The sequence below is a fragment of the Nicotiana tabacum genome, chromosome 4 (assembly GCF_000715075.1).
Source record: "Nicotiana tabacum cultivar K326 chromosome 4, ASM71507v2, whole genome shotgun sequence".
Lineage (NCBI taxonomy): Eukaryota > Viridiplantae > Streptophyta > Magnoliopsida > Solanales > Solanaceae > Nicotiana > Nicotiana tabacum.
Window position 1 is genome coordinate 4392575 of NC_134083.1, and position 22124 is coordinate 4414698.

Genomic DNA, 22124 nt, shown 5'->3' on the forward strand with positions numbered 1-22124 from the left:
TCATACGATACATTATTTAAAGTTAATAAAAATGGAGCACTTCATATTCTATTAAATATTATATTCCATAAGAGAATCCCAAATATTTCTAGACATGTTTTTAAAGAAAATTCTATATAAAGTCTTAAAAGTATGCATAAAAATTATATATTTATATGTCGGTTTGACTCGCATTTTTTTATTCAATATCAAACCAAATGATCCCTTCACCTTCAATCGGATATCTCCAATTCAAGTCCTAAAATAAAAAAAATCATATTAGGAAGACTCAAATCCGGATTAATCTAAGCCCAAAGCAAATAACAGATACCGACCGTAAAACTACAAAAACAGCTCGCACAAAATCACAATTAGCTGGGAGGGGTGACAAAGGACCCAAAACTCGAAAAGCCTAAAGTGCTTAACGTGGACAAATGTCGGAAATAGAATATTCGGAGAGAAAAATATAGAATATGAGGAGTAATCGATTAGTTTGACTGATCCATTGAAACCATCAACTAATTAAAACCAAATAGATTCCTACTGTTTCAACCACGTTAAACCTGCCACAAAGTCCAAAGGGATTTGTTTTCTTATTCTTCCTTTTTTTTTATTCTACTTACCATTTTGAGGGAGTGAGGGTGGGTATGGGAAAAGGCATTGGAGACCATATCAGTTATGATATCGTACAAGTACTTTAAAGCTCCTACTGTTCCACCAGGTTCTCAACCATCTTTTATAGCTAGCCCCACTTTTTTTTTTTAATTTATTGGCAAGTGGGAAATTAAAATTCGGTGAAGAATTTACTCGTCCATTTACCCTTCTCCATTTTAATACCATAATTCTATATGAAGCAGAATTAGAACCCACACATCATGTGTTACGTTCTTGCCGCTAGATCAAAGCAAGAATAAACTTGCCCCACTTTTAGTAGGACCGACAGGTATTCTGAAGATGACAATTATTATAATAATAATAACAATAACTATTCATATCCCAAGTCAGTCGCAGTTGGTATATCAACTCATTCTACTATCTTTGCTATATTTCAACTTCATTGTGATATTCAATAATATGCGTTCTTTTACAAAGTACTTAATCACAAATCGTGTTAAATCTTAAATGGTGTTGAAATTGATAATTGAAACTCTATGGGTTAGTTGAGGCATTTCATAACATGAATACAAAGTACTTAATTACAAATTAAAAAAAGTAAGACATCAATATCAAATGAATGGTCTACTGAGATGGGTTTTGTTATGATAGAAATGAGGATTCTATAGTGCACAACTGTTTTCTCAGAAGAAAAATGTTTTCTATTGAATATTTTTAAGTAAAATCTTGACTGTTGTTATATAGTATCATGGAACAATTACATGTGAGCGAGTTAAGACTATAATACATCCAAATATTAAAGGGAAACTAGCTCACAAATGCCTTCATCCGACTACAAATTATCACATTGTTTGAAAAAACATACCCAGAAATATATAATAAAGAAGTGAAAGGAGGAGGTATACATGCATGTAAAACCCTTAAAGATGGGTAACAATGAAAACATTAGTTGTGAACCAAAAAATTTACCGTATCATGGTGGATATATTACACCCAAGCTTTGTGAAGGAAATAGCATATGTTATCCAGGAAAGACTGCTTTAAGTTTGGTGTTGTAATTTCACTTTTAATGCTTCAATTACTGCAGAAAAGTCCTGGTCACTGAGACCATGAGATTTTGCAACCTTGTAAAGTTCATTGGTTGCAGCAGCAATTGGAGTGGGTTGTGAAACAGATTCAGCTAAACCCAGAGCTAGACGAAGGTCCTGAGACAAACATATTTTCTGGTCAGAACTCAGAAAACAACATTTGGTTTGCAGACAGTAGCACTAGGCAGTCTCTGAATGTTAGAAAACCTTTTGCTGATGCTTCAGAGGAAACGCTGTCGGATACAAAGATTTAACCATTGAAGGACCTTTCATGGCATACATTGGAGCACTAATAGCACCCTGCGAGATCACCTGTGCATAACCGTGGTGAAAAAAATTAGTAACAGATATTAGACGTATTTCTAAGTTCAATGCACCTTGTGAGCATCTTATACTAGGAAATCCTTTGAAGATGTCATTGTTGAGAGGATGAAGTTCTCCTTGCATATAAGAGGCAAAAATAAAGTTGTAAAGTCTTTACCCTGTGTGAATTCTGTACGTACTCGAAATTAAAATGAACAAGAGTTGATTTCATATCAGCAAGTCAATTAAGGATTCACGTATATGTTTTCATTTACTTTTACTTGGGCACAATTATCGATTTTAAATCTTTTTCACACCATGCATTGTCCGGAAACTCGTGGAGCTATTTTTAAGCCAGTTCAGTCATTTCACTAAGTAATCATCTCTTTAACTTTTCCACACTCAACAGCCTCACAGATGCTGCTCAACATCCTTTAAGTATCCGTTTTCAGCAAATAGCATGGTCATGGACATAACCTCTCTCTTTTTCTTTTTTCTTTTTTTTCACTTTTATATTTATTGTTGGCCTAATCGTATCCTAATAAAGGTAAAGTCTCAGCAACTTCAATCGACATGGAATTCCGATCTTCCTCGGAAATCTAAAAAGATAAGTCTTTGGGAAATTATCAACATTGTCAATCCTACCAAAATCCAGTTCAGAAACCTTAAAGAGCACAAAACATGTTTCTAGTTATATTGTTCTCTTCATTAGACGAGTTATTTGTGACTAGGCAAAGAACAGAAAATTGTGCAAGATAATTTATAAACCATCAAGAAGATAAAGTGATGCAAGAAACATATTCACAAGGGGCCAGTCTCAAAAGTAAGCTATTTGTTTTATCAGGAAGTACCTCCACTAATACACTTGGATCAAGTCCAACTTTCTCGCTAAGTACTAATCCTTCAGAAAAGGAGGCCATCATACTGCAAATTTTTTTGTGAAAGAAAGGTTGACATTTGCTTTAGTTAGACAGAACAAAACTACAAAGAGATGAGAAAAAAATTAAAAAATAGAACCTTCCCATAACCATATTGACGACAAGTTTCATTGCAGCTCCATTACCAACTTCACCAAGGTAAAATCTTGACTGAGATAAAGAAAGAAAATATTAGGTGGTGGAAAGAGTTGCATCACTCAGTGAAGGGCAGAATGAGACCTTCCCCATGATATCCAACAGTGGAGCAACTGTTTCATACAGCACGTTGTCACCTGAAAGGTTTGCAGCCATGGTTTGGACTTAATTCTTGTTCTTTGATAGTCTCAAGAACCGGACTAAACAATTTTTGTCAAAATTAGAGAGGTACATGCATTGCTTGTGGCTATAATTCATTGTATGCTATATAGATAAGGTATTATGTGAAAAATTTAAAAATCAGTAGTTTGTCAAATAATAGGTTGTCCTATTTATGAATAAAGTTCAAGTAATCCAAATTAGTTACGCCTTCGTGCGTAGTTTAACTGGCACAAAATTTAAGAAAGAAATAAAGATTTTTGGAACGTGTGGTGTTAAACATGTCAAAACATTTGTGCGGTATAAGATTTTTGAAACTTGTGTCTTAAACGTGCAATAACATTTTTGTGGCTAAAAGCATGTCATTAAAGCTAAAATGAGATGTACAAGTTAAATTGTACAAGTTAAAAGCATGTCAATAACATTTTCGTAAGGTGTTATTCTTTTTGGAATGGACCAACAAGGTAATACTGCCAAATAAAATGAAACGGAGGAAGAACAAATTAAAGGGTGAACTTCAGAGGCTCCCTCCTAATTTCCTAAATCTGTGTCATGCTTCTAAGTTTACAGTATCAACCACATCTTTGTTTTCTAAAACTAGTATTCATTTTCATAAAATGTGAACTAAGAGTAGCCTAACAAGATTATAGTCAAACTTCAGAAATACAGTCGTGTGGGTGAGGATTAGGGGGAGGGGGATGGGTAGATGTTGCATCTATATTAGGATCATTAATCATGATATAACGAAGAAGATAGGAGTGAATAAAGGCAAGCTAATTTCATTATTATGAACATGTAACAATATTTATGCCATGCATATTTCATTGCCAATAACTCAAATATAGTGAAGGGAAAAGCTTCACCTGCAGTGAGAAATATTAGCTGTCCATCTTCTGCTGGCTTCTTGGACCCTGATACTGGAGCCTTTTCGACAAATTGGAAGAAATATGGGATATTATTCAACTTAATGTAACACAAGACAATATTCTGTTGTTATTTCATTTTCTTTTGGCCCCGGAGAGCGGTGGGGTCATATACTGGAAGTAATAGCTTTCATATGCACAATGCTTAACAGGATAAGGAAAATTTCACCTCCAAAAAATGAGCTCCAGTAGCTCTGATATGCTCACAGATCAGTTTAGAAGTTTCACCATCAACTGTAGAAACATCTACATAACTGCATTTACATATACCAGGGTGCAAAGCCATAAATGAAATTCAGATGGCAGTATGAAAGCCATAGAAAAGCAACCAAAGAAACTTGCGTCCAGCAAATGCAATATCTATTTTAACAAATATATAAAATCACTAGGATAATTTTATTACCAACTTTGCATATGAATAAAAGATTGACTTAGAGCATGTCACGATGGTGTAACTTGTAATTAGTTCCTCTAAAGTACAGGCAACTTTGCATTTCTTCTCGTTCCAATTTCTTGCATCATTAACTATCATAACCTCACGCTTCTAGATATAACTAAGCCAGACATCTAACACCAGGAAAAACAGAATCACTTCCAAACCCTGTTATGCTTACAAAAAATTTCCTCCAACCACTTATCAGAATTCTATACGTGTCATTCAGTGCTAAAGATGCAACAGTAATGTCCAAACTTTACAGTTTCCAGAGCAGAGACAAAGCAAATCGTACCCTTTTCCGGGACCCATTCCTTTTGCAGCTCCATATTTTCCACAAGCAACATCCATCTGGAAAAACAACGCACTACTATCAAGATGCTGACTAGACTTGTCAAGTATATAGAAAGATGCACACATTCACACAATAAACTCAAAACTCACTGCACTCTCAGGGTCTGCAAGCATGGCAAATGTGACGCCACAAGATGCTGCAACTTCCTCAGGGGAGGACTTGTATCTGCAGCAAAAAAACCTCAAGTTACTTTAAAATGCAAATTATCAATAAGCGCAAGAAGTAACAGTAGTTGACAAACTTTACGAGATCTGATACATGGCCAGACAAGCATTAGCATAGAGTTCACACGGTGCATCATTGCTGGTTTATTTTATAAGTTTAAACCCACATTTCCAGGATGCCATCTCAACCGAACACAAGTCTCCAGTTTAAAGCAAAATTGGCATATACTTACTTTGCACCCATGGAGATAAGGGGTTCACATTTGCTCTTGGTCCTATTCCAAACTGTCACGTCACGTCTGCAGCATGAGAACCACAAATACATTAAATTGATAAGAGTTTGATATTTTATTTATTCGGAAAAAAAAAGGTGTTTAAGTATAACAATCATGTTTCACTACTCCAGACAAAAACGTGTGTCTGCTCTGAACATCTTTTGTATTATCAACATATGCTTCTGAAAGATCACCATTTTAGGATAATCATAATTCTGCTGGTTAAGGAAGAACAACGATGATGAGTATGCAGAAAAAAATAAACGCTTTCCAGTGATTCATGAAGTTCACAAAGTGAAAGCACATTGAAATCCATTAAATTAGTCTATCAAGGAATAATTGGAACATACCCTGCTTTTATGAGATTTTGCGCCATAGGGGAGCCCATAATTCCAAGACCTAGAAATCCAATGCTTGCTGGAGTATCATCAGCTGCAGACAAACTAAAACACCAATCAGACAAAATGCAACACCTAAACTTTCTGTCAGTTGTAAAATAGCATACGAAATAGATAACTCAATGCAAAACGACAGCTTATAAGAGGAAATTTAGGTTGTTGACAATGACAAAATCATGATATAATCAATAAGTTCATCCTATTTCAGTTTTAACATGGTGCCATGCTGCCCGAATACTTTCGTCTTGCTTTCAGATGCAAGGATCAAGAGAAATGCACAGATATCTTAACGCTTTGCATAACAGACTCAATTTTTATCAGAGCTTTATATATCCAGAAGTCCTAAAGACCTTCAATTTTTCAAACGACAATAAGATGCCTTTGCTTAAGATTATATAAAACAGGGAAAGTCTAGTATGCTTAACAAAATACACCAAAATCTAAATTTGAATCGTGCCCACTCCAGAACCACCAAACGAATAAAAAAGAAGAAAAAAGCTTCCTCATTCCATTTCTACATCTACCAGATTGCTACATAATCACACTACAGCCAGAAGCAGCAGCCAGTATAGTTTGCACACCCAAATTCATGTAATTTGAGTATCGGTGATTGATATTGTTTACCCAAAAAATCGGATAACAATTGAATTTATACGTGATTTTAAGGATACGTGATCTAATTTGATACAAAGCGAGAAATCAGATTTAATATGGAAGAATAAGTAGAAAAATAAATACAAACCATGCCGATTGAACAACTTAAGCCTCCCAAGGTTAATTTCATTCGAATTTAAATGTGATATTATTGAAGTCAGAATAATATGAACAAAGCTGGAAAAACTGGTATCTTGTACTCTTTAAGTATGTTACAATGTGTCCCAAGACTCACTCCATTCCCTTTTTATATATGCAGGGAGATAAACCTTTAAGACATTATTTTATAGGAAATTATGTAGACCGTTGGCTCCCTTTTGACTTAATCCCGTAATTTCCGCCATAATGATTGGTCAGCGGCGAGAATCACGGATACTTGTCGTGTGAGTTGGCAAAGCTTTTCTTTGAGGTCGTTAGAAGCGGGGTCAGCCGTACCCCGATAAATTCGAGGGCAAATCAGATGATCTTGTTCGAACTTCGATCCTTGATATCGAGCTTAGTCATATTTGTAACTTCGATTTCTTACGCAGGTGCCGAGCCTCGACCTATTGTTCCAGATGCCTCGATCAAGCATAGAGCTCGGTTCTACCCGTATACAGATAGTCCCCTCGTTTTGCGGAGAGTAAGTGATTAAAAACGATATGAACCCTCCGTCCTTACTTCGATAAATCATGACGTCGGGTACATGACGTAGGTGATAAGAATAGTGAAACGTCCCGTTAGTCCGGCTTTCGAGGCATTAAATGTATGTCAGTTGACGGTCGGCTAACTCAGGAGATGAGCCGCCGCTTGAGGAACCTATAAATATCCTTTAACCCGTTTGTTAGAACTTTTACGCTCATATCCTTCTTTCGTTCTAAGAACTTCACATCTTCTTCATCTTCTGGTTTTCTCATTGCCAACCTCAAAGCTTCCCCTTATCAACAGTCTCTTTTGTCCGCTTCTGCGATCATTCTTCTGCAGAAGCGACTCCGTTTCTGCGGCCTTCACACTGCACCTGCGACCTCTGGCCAATTCCCCTAGTCCCGCATCTGCGTCCCATTGCTCGCTTTTGCGGGCCCTAGTGACCACAGAAGCGACTCGTCCATCGCGGATGCGGTTGCGCACCTGCGCTCATTTCTCCACAGAAGCGGAGCTCGGCAGGGTTGTCCAATGTCGCAAGCGACTGGAATTACGCAGGAGCGACCACGCACCTGCGTACAAAATGTCGCAGGTGCGACACACCAGAATCAGATGGCGTTATATACGCGTATATATGTATATTATATGTATATGGGATATGGAAAAAGGTTACGGCGTTATATACGCAGCACCACCTGATCAACTGCCCGCGCCCGCAGATCCTCGGAGTCCCCCTCTATCCCTTTATGTTCATTATTCTCTTATTTCTATAAACAATGATGTATAGAACAGTTAGAACTTCAACGTGTGTAGCTATCCTACCACAGAACCCATATGCTACCCGGCCACTCTCCCACTTTGGTCAGACTCTCTCCTTAAAGCAACTACTCGACTTCTGTTTTCTTTCATTTTTTATAAAAATGGCAAAAACTTCAAAGTCTTTTCCTCAAAAAGAAGCACCTTCTTCTTCAAAACCTTCCGAAAACGCTCCTCACGCTGCTACTGAGGAACCCCCTCTGAGATCATACATCCCTACTAGGTGCCCTACTGTGCTCGATTTCAAAGTTGAGAATACGCGCATGGTACCGGGTCGATGCGAACCGGTCTCGAGGTACATATGTACGATCACGGAGAGCATCCTCGAAAAAGTCAAAGAGGACTGCAACTGGGTAGACAAACTCGTAGTGGTTCCTACCTCTGAAGAATCAATCACCACCCACGTAGAGGGTTTCTTAAGCGTTTACACTTACCCTTTCACGTTTGGTCCTCTAGACCCGGTTATCATAGCTTTTTGTAAAAGGTATGATGTGACGCTCGGGCACATACATCCTTTATTTTGGGGGATCGTTATTCTGCTTCGATTCTTTGTGAGCAAGGTCGAGGGATGCCCATTCACCATCGACCATCTCATGCGACTTTACCGAGGAGGGTTAATTAAGCTCGCACGCCGAGCCACCAAGACCTTATTCTTGAGTATCGACCAGGATCGAGACCGGGGTTGGCTAGGTCGATTTGTTCGAGTGAGGACGTCGGACTTAATCCCGGCTGCGGATATGCCATTTCCCGAGAAATGGAACATGAAACGTAAGTTTAGCTCTGCCTTCGGTATTCTTTTTATTACTTTTCATTCAGTTGATTTCTTATTGATGTTATGTAATGCAACTGTCGCCCAAATGATGAACCCCGTTCCTGAACTTAAAGAGTGGGTCGAGGGCATCGCGACACAAAAACCTTACTCCGAGCGTTTATGGCGTGAGCTCTCGAAGGGCCGATGGGAGGCCCGTAATCATGGTAAGGGTTTTTCCCTAATAATGCATCTGATCTAATTTTTTCATCATCAGTCTCTGATCCGTTATATTTTCATTTTGTAGGTTTAGGAAAGGACGTCGAGATGAGGCCTCACTCAGCTAACGATGATATACATGCCGACCCCCCGTTCCGAAACAGGGTAAAGAGAAGAAGAAAAGAAAAGCTCCGAGTCCCTTTGCCCCTGAAAGGAAAAGATCGAGGAAGCGAGAAGCTTCAGGCTGATGATGATTCTAGCCAAACTTTCATCGGACTCACTCAATCGTTTGAGGGATGAATTCAAGGAAGAAGAGAATTCTGAGTTAGTGGCCCGCGTGAGAAGCGGCTTCGAAATGCCTCGAGCCATGGAGGCCGTAGAAGAAACAACGACCGAAGTTTCTGAGAGGGTTGAGACCGATTTGGACCGAGCTGGTGCGGTCGAGAAAGAAAATGTGACCGATACATCCCGGTCAAAAGATAACGCACCCAAAGAGGCGCTTGGGGTGATTGACCTTTCTGGGTCGCCTTCGTTTACAACTTCTATGATAAACGAGGCCTAGGCGTTGAAAGGTAACCTCGGCGAAGAGGCCCAAGGAGTAGCCGATTCTTTTCATAATTTTTTCGACGGCCTAGATTCCACTGCTTCGAAGGATGTTACCGGTTTGGGCGACCTATCAGTATCAAGGAAGATACCGTCCCGGGGAGCTGGCGGGTCCTCATCGAGCTCGAATTTAGTGCATCAGTTCCCTACCCCGAGTGTTGATCCTACTCGGAGGCGAGCAATTTATATATCCATCCCGGAGGATGCCCGGGTTCTTTCCGCTCCGGTGGAATTGCTAGTTACCTTCGGTGCTTGGTGACCGAAGAGGATCAAATCAAAATGAACGAGGTAGAGGCGCCCTGCCTTTTCAACGAAGCTCAACAGGCGCTGAATCGGGTAATTTTGCATATCCCTTTGTTATATACTTAGATTCAATAGTGAATAATCTTAATATCTTCCTTTGTGTTTGCAGGCCTCGGTGCTTCATCATGAGGCCTTTCTCCGATACCGGGAGGTGTTCAAGCGTCACGAGGCCGAGACTCGGGAGCTTGCCGAGAAGAAGGATACTTATAAGATTCTTAGTGAGAAGCTTCAGGCTGATGATGATTCAGATACTTTGGCTAACAACCTGAAACTACAGGCTCAAAAGAGACTTGACCAGGTCGGGCAGCTTCAGGCATAGGTGGACGTGGTGAAGGCCGAGGCCGAAAAATGGAAGAAAAATATGAACCGTCTGGCCTCGGAAAAAGAAACTGCCCGGGCACAATTGGCTTCTGTTAACGTCCAGCTTCGGGCTGCAAAGGAGAAGAATTCAGCACAGGCCACAACGATCGAGGAACTCCAACCTCAGCTCAGTTTCGCTGTTTCTGGCCAAGAGAATCTGGCCAAGGAGTTCGAGGCTGCCAAGTTAGAAGTCATTGCAGCCCGAAACGAAGCTGATAAAAGGGTGGCCCAGCTCAAAGTTGATGCCGAGGCTATACAGGAGCAAGCAAAAAGTATGGTGAAGCATGCGTGGTGGGAATCCCGAAGGAAGACCCTCGGGGGAGTCCATGCCCAGAATTTCGACATATTGAACGAAATTGAGAAAGCCAAGACATACGAAGCAAATGCTCGGAGGCTAGCCTTTCCCGAGGAGGATTCCGATGCATCTGAAGAATCGGGCGAATCCGGTGGCGAAGGAGACTCCGAAGGCGATGATGCAGCCCCCGGTGAAGATTAGGTCGTTCAAATTTTTGTACTGTTTCTTTTGTTGAGGCAATTTGGCATTTGTATATGACATGTAACGGGGCTATTCAGCCTTTGTAAAAACTTTGATATATATATATAAGGTCTCTTTCATAGCTTCCAATTTCTTCCTTGCTTTATTATCTATTTTCAAAGGTCGAGATGCCTTAGCATGAAATAAATAGGTTGTGTTCGAAGGTTTGAACAAACCTTGCCTTTATCACCTTTTTGTGTTAAGGCCAAATAGGCTTCATGCCCTCGAGTTTCTTTAGTTCGGACTCGCCTTAGCCTTTAAAATCGGGCAATGCCAAATAAGCTTCATGCCCTCGAGTTTTATTAACTCGGACTGGCCTTAGCCTTTAAATTCGGGCAATGCCAAATAAGCTCCATGCCCTCGAGTTTTATGAACTCGGACTGGCCTTAGCCTTTAAATTCGGGCAATGCCAAATAAGCTTCATGCCCTCGAGTATTATTAACTCGGAACGGCCTTAACTTTAAATTCGGGAAATAGCCTTTAAATTCGAGCAATGCCAAATAAGCTTTATGCCCTCGAATATTATTAACTCGGAACGGCCTTAGCCTTTGAATTCGGGAAATGTCAAATAAGCTTTATGCCCTCGAGTATTATTAACTCGGAACGGCCTTAGCCTTTAAATTCGGGCAATGCCAAATAAGCTTTATGCCCTCGAGTATTATTAACTCGGAACGGCCTTAGCCTTTTAAGTTAGGCAATGCCTACAGTCCCAGAGTGAAGTGAATGTTCGGACTCGGATTAAGGTGGCCCTTGGGCTCGGCATCGGTCGACAGTTTGCCTTTAGGCTCGATGCCTAGTCTCCGAGTGAATGTTCGAACTCGGATTTGAGATGGCCCTTGGGCTTGGCATCGATACTCAATCCCCGAGTGAATGTTCGAACTCGGATTTAAGATTGCCCTTAGGCTATTAAGTGTGGGAAATTTCTTAAGAAATGCAAGAAACATTTTTGAGGACGAGATGTTTATCTGCAAAGAAGAGTCTCCTTTTTTATTCCTATGCATAATAGTCGTACATGTATACACGTTTTGTGCCAGCGCTCGAGTGATTTGAGCGGGCACGGTTCATTTGACCGTTTGGCCCTTACAATAAATCCTGTTGATCGAGGCCCTTTAATCTCGAAGTTGAAATGCCATGATAATTTTGACATCCCCAAGGATCTTGCTGTCGTGATCATTTTAACCGGCCTTTGATTCTAAGTTAGCACGATTTACTTGTTGCCTCGTTAAAAACCTTGCCGGAAAACCCATTTTGGACAAAACCGTTTCAAGGGAAAAAGAGTGCAACGCGTGCTTTCAGACCTAGGATCTCGTATCATCCATTGTAAGTTGCCTGCAAGTGTCAATTTGAAATGTAAAAAAGAAAAATAGAGAAAGAATTGGGGTCGTACCTTAGCAATAATATCGTTTTAAGCTAAGTTACTCGGACTCGGCAATTTGGGTGCCATACCCGTATCGACACGACACTGACACGAGTAAGGGTGTGGGATCTGGGTCGGATCCGGTCAAACGAGATCGGGTGTGTTGACCAAAATTTTGGGGAAAATTTTTAGAATTGATTTCCCTAAGTAAAGATTTGAAGAGATGGAAAACGAAATACCTTCCATTACACTGCTATGTAGTAATTTATACTAGTCCTTTTGAAGCTTTTTGTCTTGATCAATCTTCTTGTTCATGCTGCAGGTTTCTGAAATCAAGAGCTATAATGTTTTTTTAGGGCAGAGAAGTTGAAGATGGGTGGTGGACTACTGGACTGAGGCTTATTTGGAAGGGCCCGGGTCTTGTTCTACTGGAAAAAAGCAGAAACATGGAAAAATATTTGTTGGGGAAGAAGAAGAAGAAGAAGACAGCGATGCAGAGAATAAGGAAGAAGAAGACAGGAATGCAGAGAATAAGGAAAAAGAAGACTTTAGACTAATTAGGAATTGACTACTTTATTACTAGTTGATATGTTTGCTAATATTCTGCCGAGATAGACATTACATATACTATGTCTTCAATAGTTTTTTGTTTATAAAAATTACAGTTTTAATTGTACCAAAAATAGTTATAGTTTTAATCAAAATAATAAATAATTATTTAATTGTAAACTAAATATAATTGTATATGCTTTAAAGACACATATTTTTATCTGAGTAAACTTCATATATATTAAATAAGTATATGCTCTAAATAAACAAATTTTATTAATTTACCTAATTATACTATTTATAAATATTTTCTTTCTCAAAGAAACGGGGGATAATTTCTAAATTAATTATTAGCATGTAAATTTTTTGACAAATTACGTTCTCGCGAAGATCATGAAAATTTATAAATTGTACATAATAGAATTGACCCTTTAGTTCTCCACTATATGCTATGTTGTGACACATATTTTAAGACTAATTATAAATTACATGATTTGAGAATGAGCTAAAATAATTTTAAAAAATGACAAAGAAGAATATTCTTATATTATATTTGATTAGCACCACCAATTAATATTGAGTTATCGAAATACTTGAAATACAATTAATTATTCATGGTTAATGTTATATAGCTTTCAAACAAATCACATTAATTGACTAGGGAACTCTTCTTGTTAGATCATTTGATTCTTCCTATCAAATACAAGTTATGAACTATCGAAATACTTGAAATCTAAATAGATGTTTGATTGGAAATAACGATTGACTTTATCTCACTAATTTGACCGATAACAAGATATATCCACTATCGTATTAGGGATCCCGTCTTGTTAGATTGTTTGATTCTTTCTATCAATACAAGTTCTAGAATATCGAAATACTTTAGAAATATGACAAAGAAGAATATTAGCGAATTTTAGAAAATAAACAAAGAATGAGAGAACTTAATAACACTTAATTTATACAATTAATATTGAGCTATTGAAATGCTTGAAATATAATTAATTATTCATGATTAAGGTTATATAGCTTTCAGACAAATCACATTAATCGACTAGAGTAGGAAACTCGTCTTGTTAGATCATTTGAGTCTTCCTATCAATACCAGTTATGAACTATCGAAATACTTGAAATCTAAATATATGTTTGATTGGAAATAACGATTGACTTTGTCTGACTAATTTGACCGATAACAAGATATATCCACTATCATTTTAGGGATCCCGTCTTGTTAGATTGTTTGATTCTTTCTATCAATATAAGTTCTAGAATATCGAGCTAATTAATATTGAGCAATTGAAATACTTGAAATATAGTTAATTATTCATGATTAAGGTTATATAGCTTTCAGACAAATCACATTAATCGACTAGAGTAGGAAACTCTTCTTGTTAGATCATTTGAGTCTTCCTATCAATACAAGTTATGAACTATCGAAATACTTGAAATCTAAATATATGTTTGATTGGAAATAACGATTGACTTTGTTTGACTAATTTGACCGATAACAAGATATATCCACTATCATATTAGGGATCCCGTCTTGTTAGATTGTTTGATTCTTTCTATCAATACAAGTTCTAGAATATCGAGCTAATTAATATTGATCTATTGAAATACTTGAAATATAATTAATTATTCATGATTAAGGTTATATAGCTTTCAGACAAATCACATTAATCGACTAATTTAATCAATAATAAAATATACACAATATCATATGTTATTAAATAATGTTTAAGGTTATATGATTTTGGGGTTTGAGGTTTTAGTTTTGGAGTTTGATTAATAATTATATTTCTATTAAAATTAAAAAATATTTCCAAATTAAAATGATAAAACTAAATGGTACAAATATCATTTAATGCAATATTTTACTATCACATGAAAAGTGACGTGAATTATCTTGTCCAAAAAGTGAATTATCATCATAAACTCCACCCATCATAATACCTTTTTGTTTATTTAATGAATTATTTGTCCAATAAGTCTATTGTCATCGTAAACTCCCCATCTCCCCATCAGAATATCTTTTTTCTCATTGAATGAATTTTCTTGTCCAAGAACATAGACAAACAAGCCATTTTCACTCTCTCTTCTTCATCTCGACTTTCTTTGAATCCATAGCTGAAAAATTTTAGAATTTTTCTTCACCCAATATCCCTTAAAATGGCTTCATCAACAGCTGTGAAACAAAAAGGAAAAGGCAATTCAAGACCAACAAAAAGTGATGCATCAGATTTTGATGACAAACCCTTATGGAATCATGTTAAAGTTCTTTCAGTTCCTCCTAATGGAGGTGGAAACAGAGTGTGGTCTTGTAATTTTTGCAATAAACAAGTTACTGGTTCATATTCTAAAGTTAAAGCGCATCTTCTAAAGATCTCTGGTCATGGCGTTGCTATATGCAAAGAGATTACTCATGAAGTATGTGCAACATTGAAGATGGAGAACGAAGAAGCTGAAAAGAAAAAAACTGGCGCACAACTGAATGCAAGAAAAAAGGCAAATTATGTATCTCTACCGGAAGGCTCAGACTTATCACAACTGAAAAAAAGAAAAGGTTCAAATGGTGGAGCACTAGAGAAATCTTTTAACATTTGTAACAGAAACATTGCCGACAAGTTGGCGGCTCGTATGTTCTACGCATCAGGTTTATCATTTAACCTTGCAACTTCTCCTTACTATAAAAAATATTCGGAGTTTTTGGCAGCAAATTCTTTGCCTGGTTATGTTCCGCCAACTTTTAATAGGTTAAGAACAACTCTTTTGGCCCAAGAAAAGGCTCATATTAATAGAAAACTACAACCTATTAAAGATACATGGAAAAGAAAAGGATAGTCGATTTGTTCGGATGGATGGTCAGATATTAAAAGGCGATCATTGATAAATATAATGGGAGCATCTAGTGGTGGACCAATATTCTTAAAATCAATCAATTCAAGTGGGATTATTAAGGATGGTGAATATATTGCTAAGTTATTTATTAAAGCCATAGAAGATGTCGATGCAAAGAATGTTGTCCAAGTTATCACTGATAATGCAGGTAATATGAAGCTTGCCGGTTCTATTGTTGAGCAAACTTTTCCGCACATATTTTGGACACCATGTGTTGTTCATTGTTTGAATCTTGCTTTAAAAAGTATGTGTCAACCTTCAGAAAAATCAACTCACTTTAAAAATTGCGAATGGATATTAAAGTTGATTGGTCAAGTGAGTAGCTTAAAGAATTTTGTGGTGAATCATGACATGGCGCTTGCCATTTTCCAAAAGTATTCGGAGTTATCTTTGTTGAAAGTTGCGGAAACAAGATTTGCTTCCCATATTATTATGACTTCTCGTATTCATAGAGTTAAATCGTCATTGGAAAAAATGGTGATGGATGACGAATGGAAGAATTATAAAGGAGATAAAGTAATTGAAGCTAAAGCGCGCGAAATAAAATCTCTTGTGATGGATGATGAATGGTGGGATACTATTGAATACTTGTTGAGGTGTACGGAGCCAATTGTATCCATGCTTAGAAGTGCCGACCTTGATTGTCCAAAATTGCACCTTATTTATGACATGTGGGATACAATGATTGAAAAGGTGAAGGTGATTGTATTTGAGCATGAGGGGAAAGATCTTATTACCGGCCAATCAAATTTTTTTGCTACAATTCAAGGAATTCTTGTGGCAAGGTGTAATAAGAGTAATACTCCATTGCATTGCATGGCACATTCATTGGTTCCGAAATATTATCATGAGTCGTGGCTTAAAGGTGAAAGCAACGGGTTAAGAAGACTTGCTCCTAATGAAGATATAGAGATTTTCACAAAATAGGCTCAAATGCTTTCAAAGATATTTCAAGGATCCGAATGATTTAAAGAAAGCTTCTTTGGAGTATGGGGCATTTTGTTGTGGGAATGGTTACTTTGGTGAGCCTCATGTGATTGATGCTATGGGGTATGAGGAGCTTTTATCTTGGTGGGCTAACCATGGTGTAAATGCTCCACTTTTACAAAGTCTGGCTTACAAATTGCTTTCCCAGCCAGCTTCTTCATCTTGTTGCGAGAGAAATTGGAGTACTTTTTCATTGATTCATAGCATCAAGAGAAACAAGCTAGCTACTTTTAGAGCCGAAGATTTAGTTTTTATCCATTATAATCTTCGCTTGCTCTCTCGAAGAAAGGAAAAGTATACAAGTGGTCCAAGCAAATATTGGGATTTAGGTATATCTGTATACATACATATCCATGATTTGATATTTCTTAAGTAATTTCTTTAGCATGATAAGTTCCTTTCACAATCTTCTAAATTTATTTTGGTATTGTTTTAGGTGGGGATTATTTTAATATTGATGAAAGTATCAATGATCTAGTTGAATTGTCAATAGACGAACCTCAACTAGAAGGAGTCTTCTTTGAAGAGTAAGTTCAAGATTTGCAAGAAGTTGACATTGAAGAGATTGAGGAAGATGACCTTTGAATAGAATGTACTCATGCACAATGTTTCAAGTGACAAGTCTAGCGTAGTTTAAATGTGTATGATATGTACTTATTTTTTGTCTATAAACTTGTGAACTTACAATTTCTGTAAGACTTTTTGGTGGTCATTTGAGTAACTTAATTTGAATAGCTAATTATTTAAAACTTTTGACTAGTGACTCTTGAATATATGTTAGTCTATTTAGTTCTAAGTTCTAACTTCCAAAGGTATGTTTCATCCAATCCGGGTATTTAACCTCTCGAATGGACCCTATTTTTAGGAGTTTAGATACCTCGTCCTTGATGAAAGCATGTTTGACCTCGGACTGGGGCCTCCTCTTCTGCTTCACCGGACTAATTTTCGGGTCCATCCTTAGTCTGTGAGTGGTTATTTCTTGTGGGATCCCTGTCATATCAAGATGGGACCAAGCAAAACAATTTATGTTAACTATAAGAAATTGAATAAATTTTTTTGAGCTCGTGAGTTAATCCCGTGCCCAGATATACCTTTCGATCGGGGAAATGCTCTATTAATACAACCTGCTCCAGCTTTTCGGCCGTTGATTTGATTGCGTCGGAGTCATCGGGGATTATAAAAGATAGGGGAACCCCGTAATCATGTCTTCGTAAGTCTTTTGCTTATCTGATCGGATTTCACCGGAGTCGGTAATTGCTATTTGGCTTTTGGATCGGTGCCAGAATTCGGTTCCTTCGGTGTTGTGAGCGTTGATATCGGAATTACTTCTTCGATGGCAAACATCTCTTTAGCGGCTAGTTGTTCCCCGTAGATTGCCTTGATCCCCCCCGGGACTGAAATTTTAACACTTGGTGAAGAGTTGAGGGTACTGCTCTCATGTGGTGGATCCATGGCCTTCCAAGAAGGGCGTTGTACCTCATATCCCCTTCGATTACATAAAACTTGGCTTCTCGTACGATTCCGGCGGTGTTGACCAATAACGTTATCTCTCCTTTGGTGGTTTCGCATGCCATGTTGAACCCGTTTAGGACTCGAACTGCTAGCACGATCCTGTCCTGTAGACCGAGCTGTTCTACGACCTTCGACCGAATAATGTTGGCCGAGCTACCTGGATCAATTAACACACGTTTGATTCTAATTTTATTTACGAGTACAGATACTACCAGTGCGTCATTGTGAGGTTGTATGATCCATTTTGCGTCATTGTCGCTGAAGGATAAGGCTCTTTCAGGTGTGTAGTCTCGAGTTCGTTTCTCCCTGCTGACGGAGATTCTGGTGCGTTTCAACATTGGCCCTTGTGGGATGTCGACTCCACCGATGATCATATTTATGATGTGTTGAGATTCAGTATCTTTTTGTCTTGTCGGTTTGTTAGAATCCCTGTTTCTAAAGTGGTTCTTGGCTCGATCGCTCAAAAATCTCGAAGGTGCCCATTGTTGAATAAACGGGTTACTTCTTCCCTCAGCTGTCGATAATCTTCCGTTCTATGACCGTGAGTGCCATGATATTTGCACCTCTGGTTAGGGTCCCTTTGAGGTGGATCGGATTGTAGAGGTCGAGGCCATTTGGTATCACTGATGCGCCCGATAGCAGATACGATGGCGGCAGCATCGACATTAAAGTTGTACTCCGATAGCCTTGGTACTTCTTTAGGCCTGATGGTCCTGTCGAAGCCATTTTTGGTCATGAGCCCCCGGTTGCTTCGACCCCGATCATTTCTCTTGTCGTTCCTCATGGGGTTCCGTCCCGACTCACTGCTAATTTGATCTCCGTTATAGGGCCGATATCGATCCCCGTTTGATCCTGGTTCACGATCGATGTCCCTCTTGGGTCTATCGAGAGTCCTGGCGGGATATATAGACTTCGAAGGTGCCCCGAGTTGATCATCTTCGACTCTGATTTTCGATTGATACCGATTGTGTACATCGGTCCAGGTAACGGCAAGGTATTCTATCAGGCTTTGCTTTAATTGCTGCGAAGTCACCGAGCTTCGAATATTGAGTCCCTGAGTGAAAGCCTGAACAGCCCAATCATCAACGACCAGCGGCAGATCCATTCGTTCCATTTGAAAACGGGACACGAACTCTGAGCATCTCGTGCTCCTTCTGTTTGACTTTGAAAAGGTCTGATTTTCTGGTTTCGACCTTGATGGCACCGGCATATTCTTTTACGAAAGAGTCTGCAAGCATAGCAAATGAGTCAATAGAATTAGGAGGTAAGTTGTGATATCATATCATGGCTCCCTTCGACAAGGTCTCCCCAAATGTTTTCAGTAAAACAGATTCGATTTCGTCGTTTTCTAAGTCGTTCCCTTTGATGGCACATGTATAAGAGGTCACGTGCTCGTTAGGATCGGTCGTTCCATTCTACTTCGGTATTTCGAGCATACGAAATTTCTTGGGGATCGGTTTCGGGGCCGCGCTTGGGGGAAAAGGTTTTTGCACGAACTTCTTGGAATCCAGTCCCTTCAATATCAAGGGCGCTCTCGGGATTTGATCTACCCTGGAATTATAGGTTTCAACCCTTTTATCGTTCGCTTCGATCCTCTTTTCCCCTGACACTATCCGCTTTGTCAGCTCCTCGAACATTTTTATAATTTCGGGGTTAATCCCCGATTCTTGTTCATTCGACCTTACCATGGCCAGTTCCGTTCTGCGGGTGACTTTTTGGGGTGGATCGGGTTCAACCCTGCTTGGCGCCTGGCTTGGCTTTGCAACTGAGCTATCGCCACCTGTTGAGCTTGTAGCATTTCGAAGATCATGCGTAGACTAATCCCGTCTTCTTCAATGTTCTGTGTGTTTCGAGTTGCAGATCGGGCTACACCACGGACGTTATTTTCAGGGTCGGTCCGCAAGTTCGCGTGGATGGTCACATGTGAATTTACATCCATTGGATCTACAGTCTGAATCCAAACGACATCAGCGGGTAGCCCAGCATTAACGGGTGGCCCAGCATTAACGGGCGTCATGTTGCTATTCTCACCTTGATGACCAACCTCGTTGTCGATATGTAGAGGTGCCAGTTGAGAGTTTGCCATTTTTGGCCTGAGATCAAAGATATTTCAAAGAGCAAGTGTAAAGTAATGTATGTTATGAAGATTTGTACCAAATAACCACTATTATCCTTAGCCCCACAGTGGGCGCCAAACTGTTTACCCAAAAAATTGGATAACAATTGAATTTATACGTGATTTTAAGGATACGTGATCTAATTTGATACAAAGCGAGAAATCAGATTTAATATGGAAGAATAAGTAGAAAAATAAATACAAACCATGCAGATTGAACAATTTAAGCCTCTCAAGGTTAATTTCCTTCGAATTTAGATGTGATATTATTGAAGCCAGAATAATATGAACAAAGCTGGAAAAAATAGTATCTTGTACTCTTAAGTATGTTACAATGTGTCCCAAGACTCACTCCATTCCCTTTTTATATATACAGGGAGATAAACCTTTAAGACATTATTTTATAGGAAATTATGTAGACTGTTGGCTCCCTTATTGACTTAATCCCGTAATTTCCGCCATAATGATTGGTCAGTGGCGAGAATCACGGATACTTGTCGTGTGAGTTGGCAAAATTTTTCTTCGAGGTCGTTAGAAGCAGGGTCGGTCGTACCCCCAATAAATTCGAGGGCAAATCAGATGATCTTGTACGAACTTCGACCTCGATATCGAGCTTAGTCATATTTGTAACTTCGATTTCTTAGGTAAGGGGCCGAGCCTCGATCTATTGTTCCAGATGCCTCGATGAAGCATAAAGCTCGGTTCTACCCGTATACAGATATACAACTTAAATTCCAAAGCGATGAGAGAGAAATGCTGAGCCATGTTAGTGGCTTAATTAAATTCCAGTTGTGTCTTAGATAGTCTACTTTTCTGGACACTCAGTGGAGGAGTGGAGGAGATAAACAAAAGGGTATAATGTCTTATTCCAGAAAAGCAAATAGGAATTTTATAATAAATTTATTAAACTCCAACGCGAGTACTTACAGATTAATCTTCACAGAATGGTAAACAATTTCAAACTAGAGAAACAGAAGCTCGATACATGCTATGAAAATTAGAAGGAAAAAACAAAAGAAAGAAGAATTTACCTTTGGGAGTAGAAGCAGAAGTTTGAGAAGAAAAGGCCTTGAATGAAACAAAGAAGCGACGGGTTTTAGCTGGGGAAAAGGAGAAGGGTTTGCAATTTAGGTGAGTGGATACACGGGGACAAAAAGTGGAGCACATTGCCATGGCTCCCGATGCTGTAGCTTTTGGAGGTGAATTGAAGAGTACAGTAGATAGGATTTCGAAACTGCAATTGGGTTAAAGCATCAATGTTTTGGCCATTCTTCGCTTTTTCTTCCTCTTTTTGTAATTTGTCGTTTCTCTACTCTGTGAGTTTCAGGGTATGGCCTTGTTGTTATCAGCAACAGACACTTGTCCTTTCGCTATCTCTTTCACAGTCCTCTAAATCACTAATCTGCCTAATAAACCATTGGCTACTTGGCTCAGAGGAGTTCAATATCCTACATTTGGCTATCAACTTTAATATTTGAAATATAGGTAAAATATTTTTTAAATAAGATACAACTCCCTCCCGATCCATAACAAGCGATTTTTTTTGATATTTGGCACACCCCTTAAAAATATAATGACTCATAGAAAAAATTAAATATCTTGACTAAATTACCCTTAATTAAAATTTACATATTGTTAACTTGACACATTGTGATATATAAATAAGGACAAATTTAAAAAAAATATAGTTAATTCATTCTTGATTATGTAAAAAGAACACTTATTTTGAACCAAAATAAAAAGATCAAAAAAGCAACTTATTGTACCGGATGAAGTAAGTTTTAACTTTCAAATACTCTTTTAAAATTTCAATTCAAATACTTTTTAATGCTTCAACCAAATATTGTTATTACACCTACTAAATTTTTTAGTCTAAATAGTGAACATACGCTCTCTGTGTCCTAGACAAAAAATAAAGAGGACAATAGATCCCCAGGTGTGGTTTTTTTAAGTATTCTTTTAAATTCTTAGTTTAAACTAGTACTTTGAAGGTGTAAAGTTATTGTAGCAATAATATGTGATATTAGATAAAATAGCGAGTGAGTGTTACTGGAAATACCAACTTATTTAGCAAGATAAGC

General features: G+C 38.3%; 1 protein-coding gene across 5 annotated transcripts; it reads right to left on the reverse strand.

The window, feature by feature from the left end:
* Window positions 1-22: 22 nt before the first annotated feature.
* On the reverse strand, window positions 23-21451 carry LOC107778416 (glyoxylate/succinic semialdehyde reductase 2, chloroplastic). Of its 5 annotated transcripts, none has more exons than XR_012708472.1 (13): window positions 21075-21451; window positions 5718-5799; window positions 5326-5391; window positions 5018-5093; window positions 4869-4924; window positions 4310-4394; window positions 4081-4141; window positions 3143-3195; window positions 3003-3073; window positions 2837-2909; window positions 1890-1994; window positions 1564-1799; window positions 23-238 (listed from the first exon to the last, which is right to left on the reverse strand). XR_012708472.1 is itself a non-coding variant. In XM_075251270.1 (13 exons), the coding sequence occupies exons 3-13, from the start codon at window positions 5753-5755 to the stop codon at window positions 1635-1637; spliced, it is 849 nt and encodes a 282-aa protein (XP_075107371.1). In that variant the 5' UTR covers window positions 5756-5799; window positions 14484-14715; window positions 21075-21426; the 3' UTR covers window positions 1445-1634. The 5 variants fall into 5 exon arrangements, 4 of the variants coding, with proteins under 4 accessions (XP_075107371.1, XP_075107368.1, XP_075107370.1 ...); XM_075251270.1 differs by lacking the exon at window positions 23-238 and adding an exon at window positions 14484-14715 and having other exon boundaries at window positions 1445-1799; window positions 21075-21426; XM_075251267.1 differs by lacking the exon at window positions 23-238 and having other exon boundaries at window positions 1445-1799.
* Window positions 21452-22124: the final 673 nt, after the last annotated feature.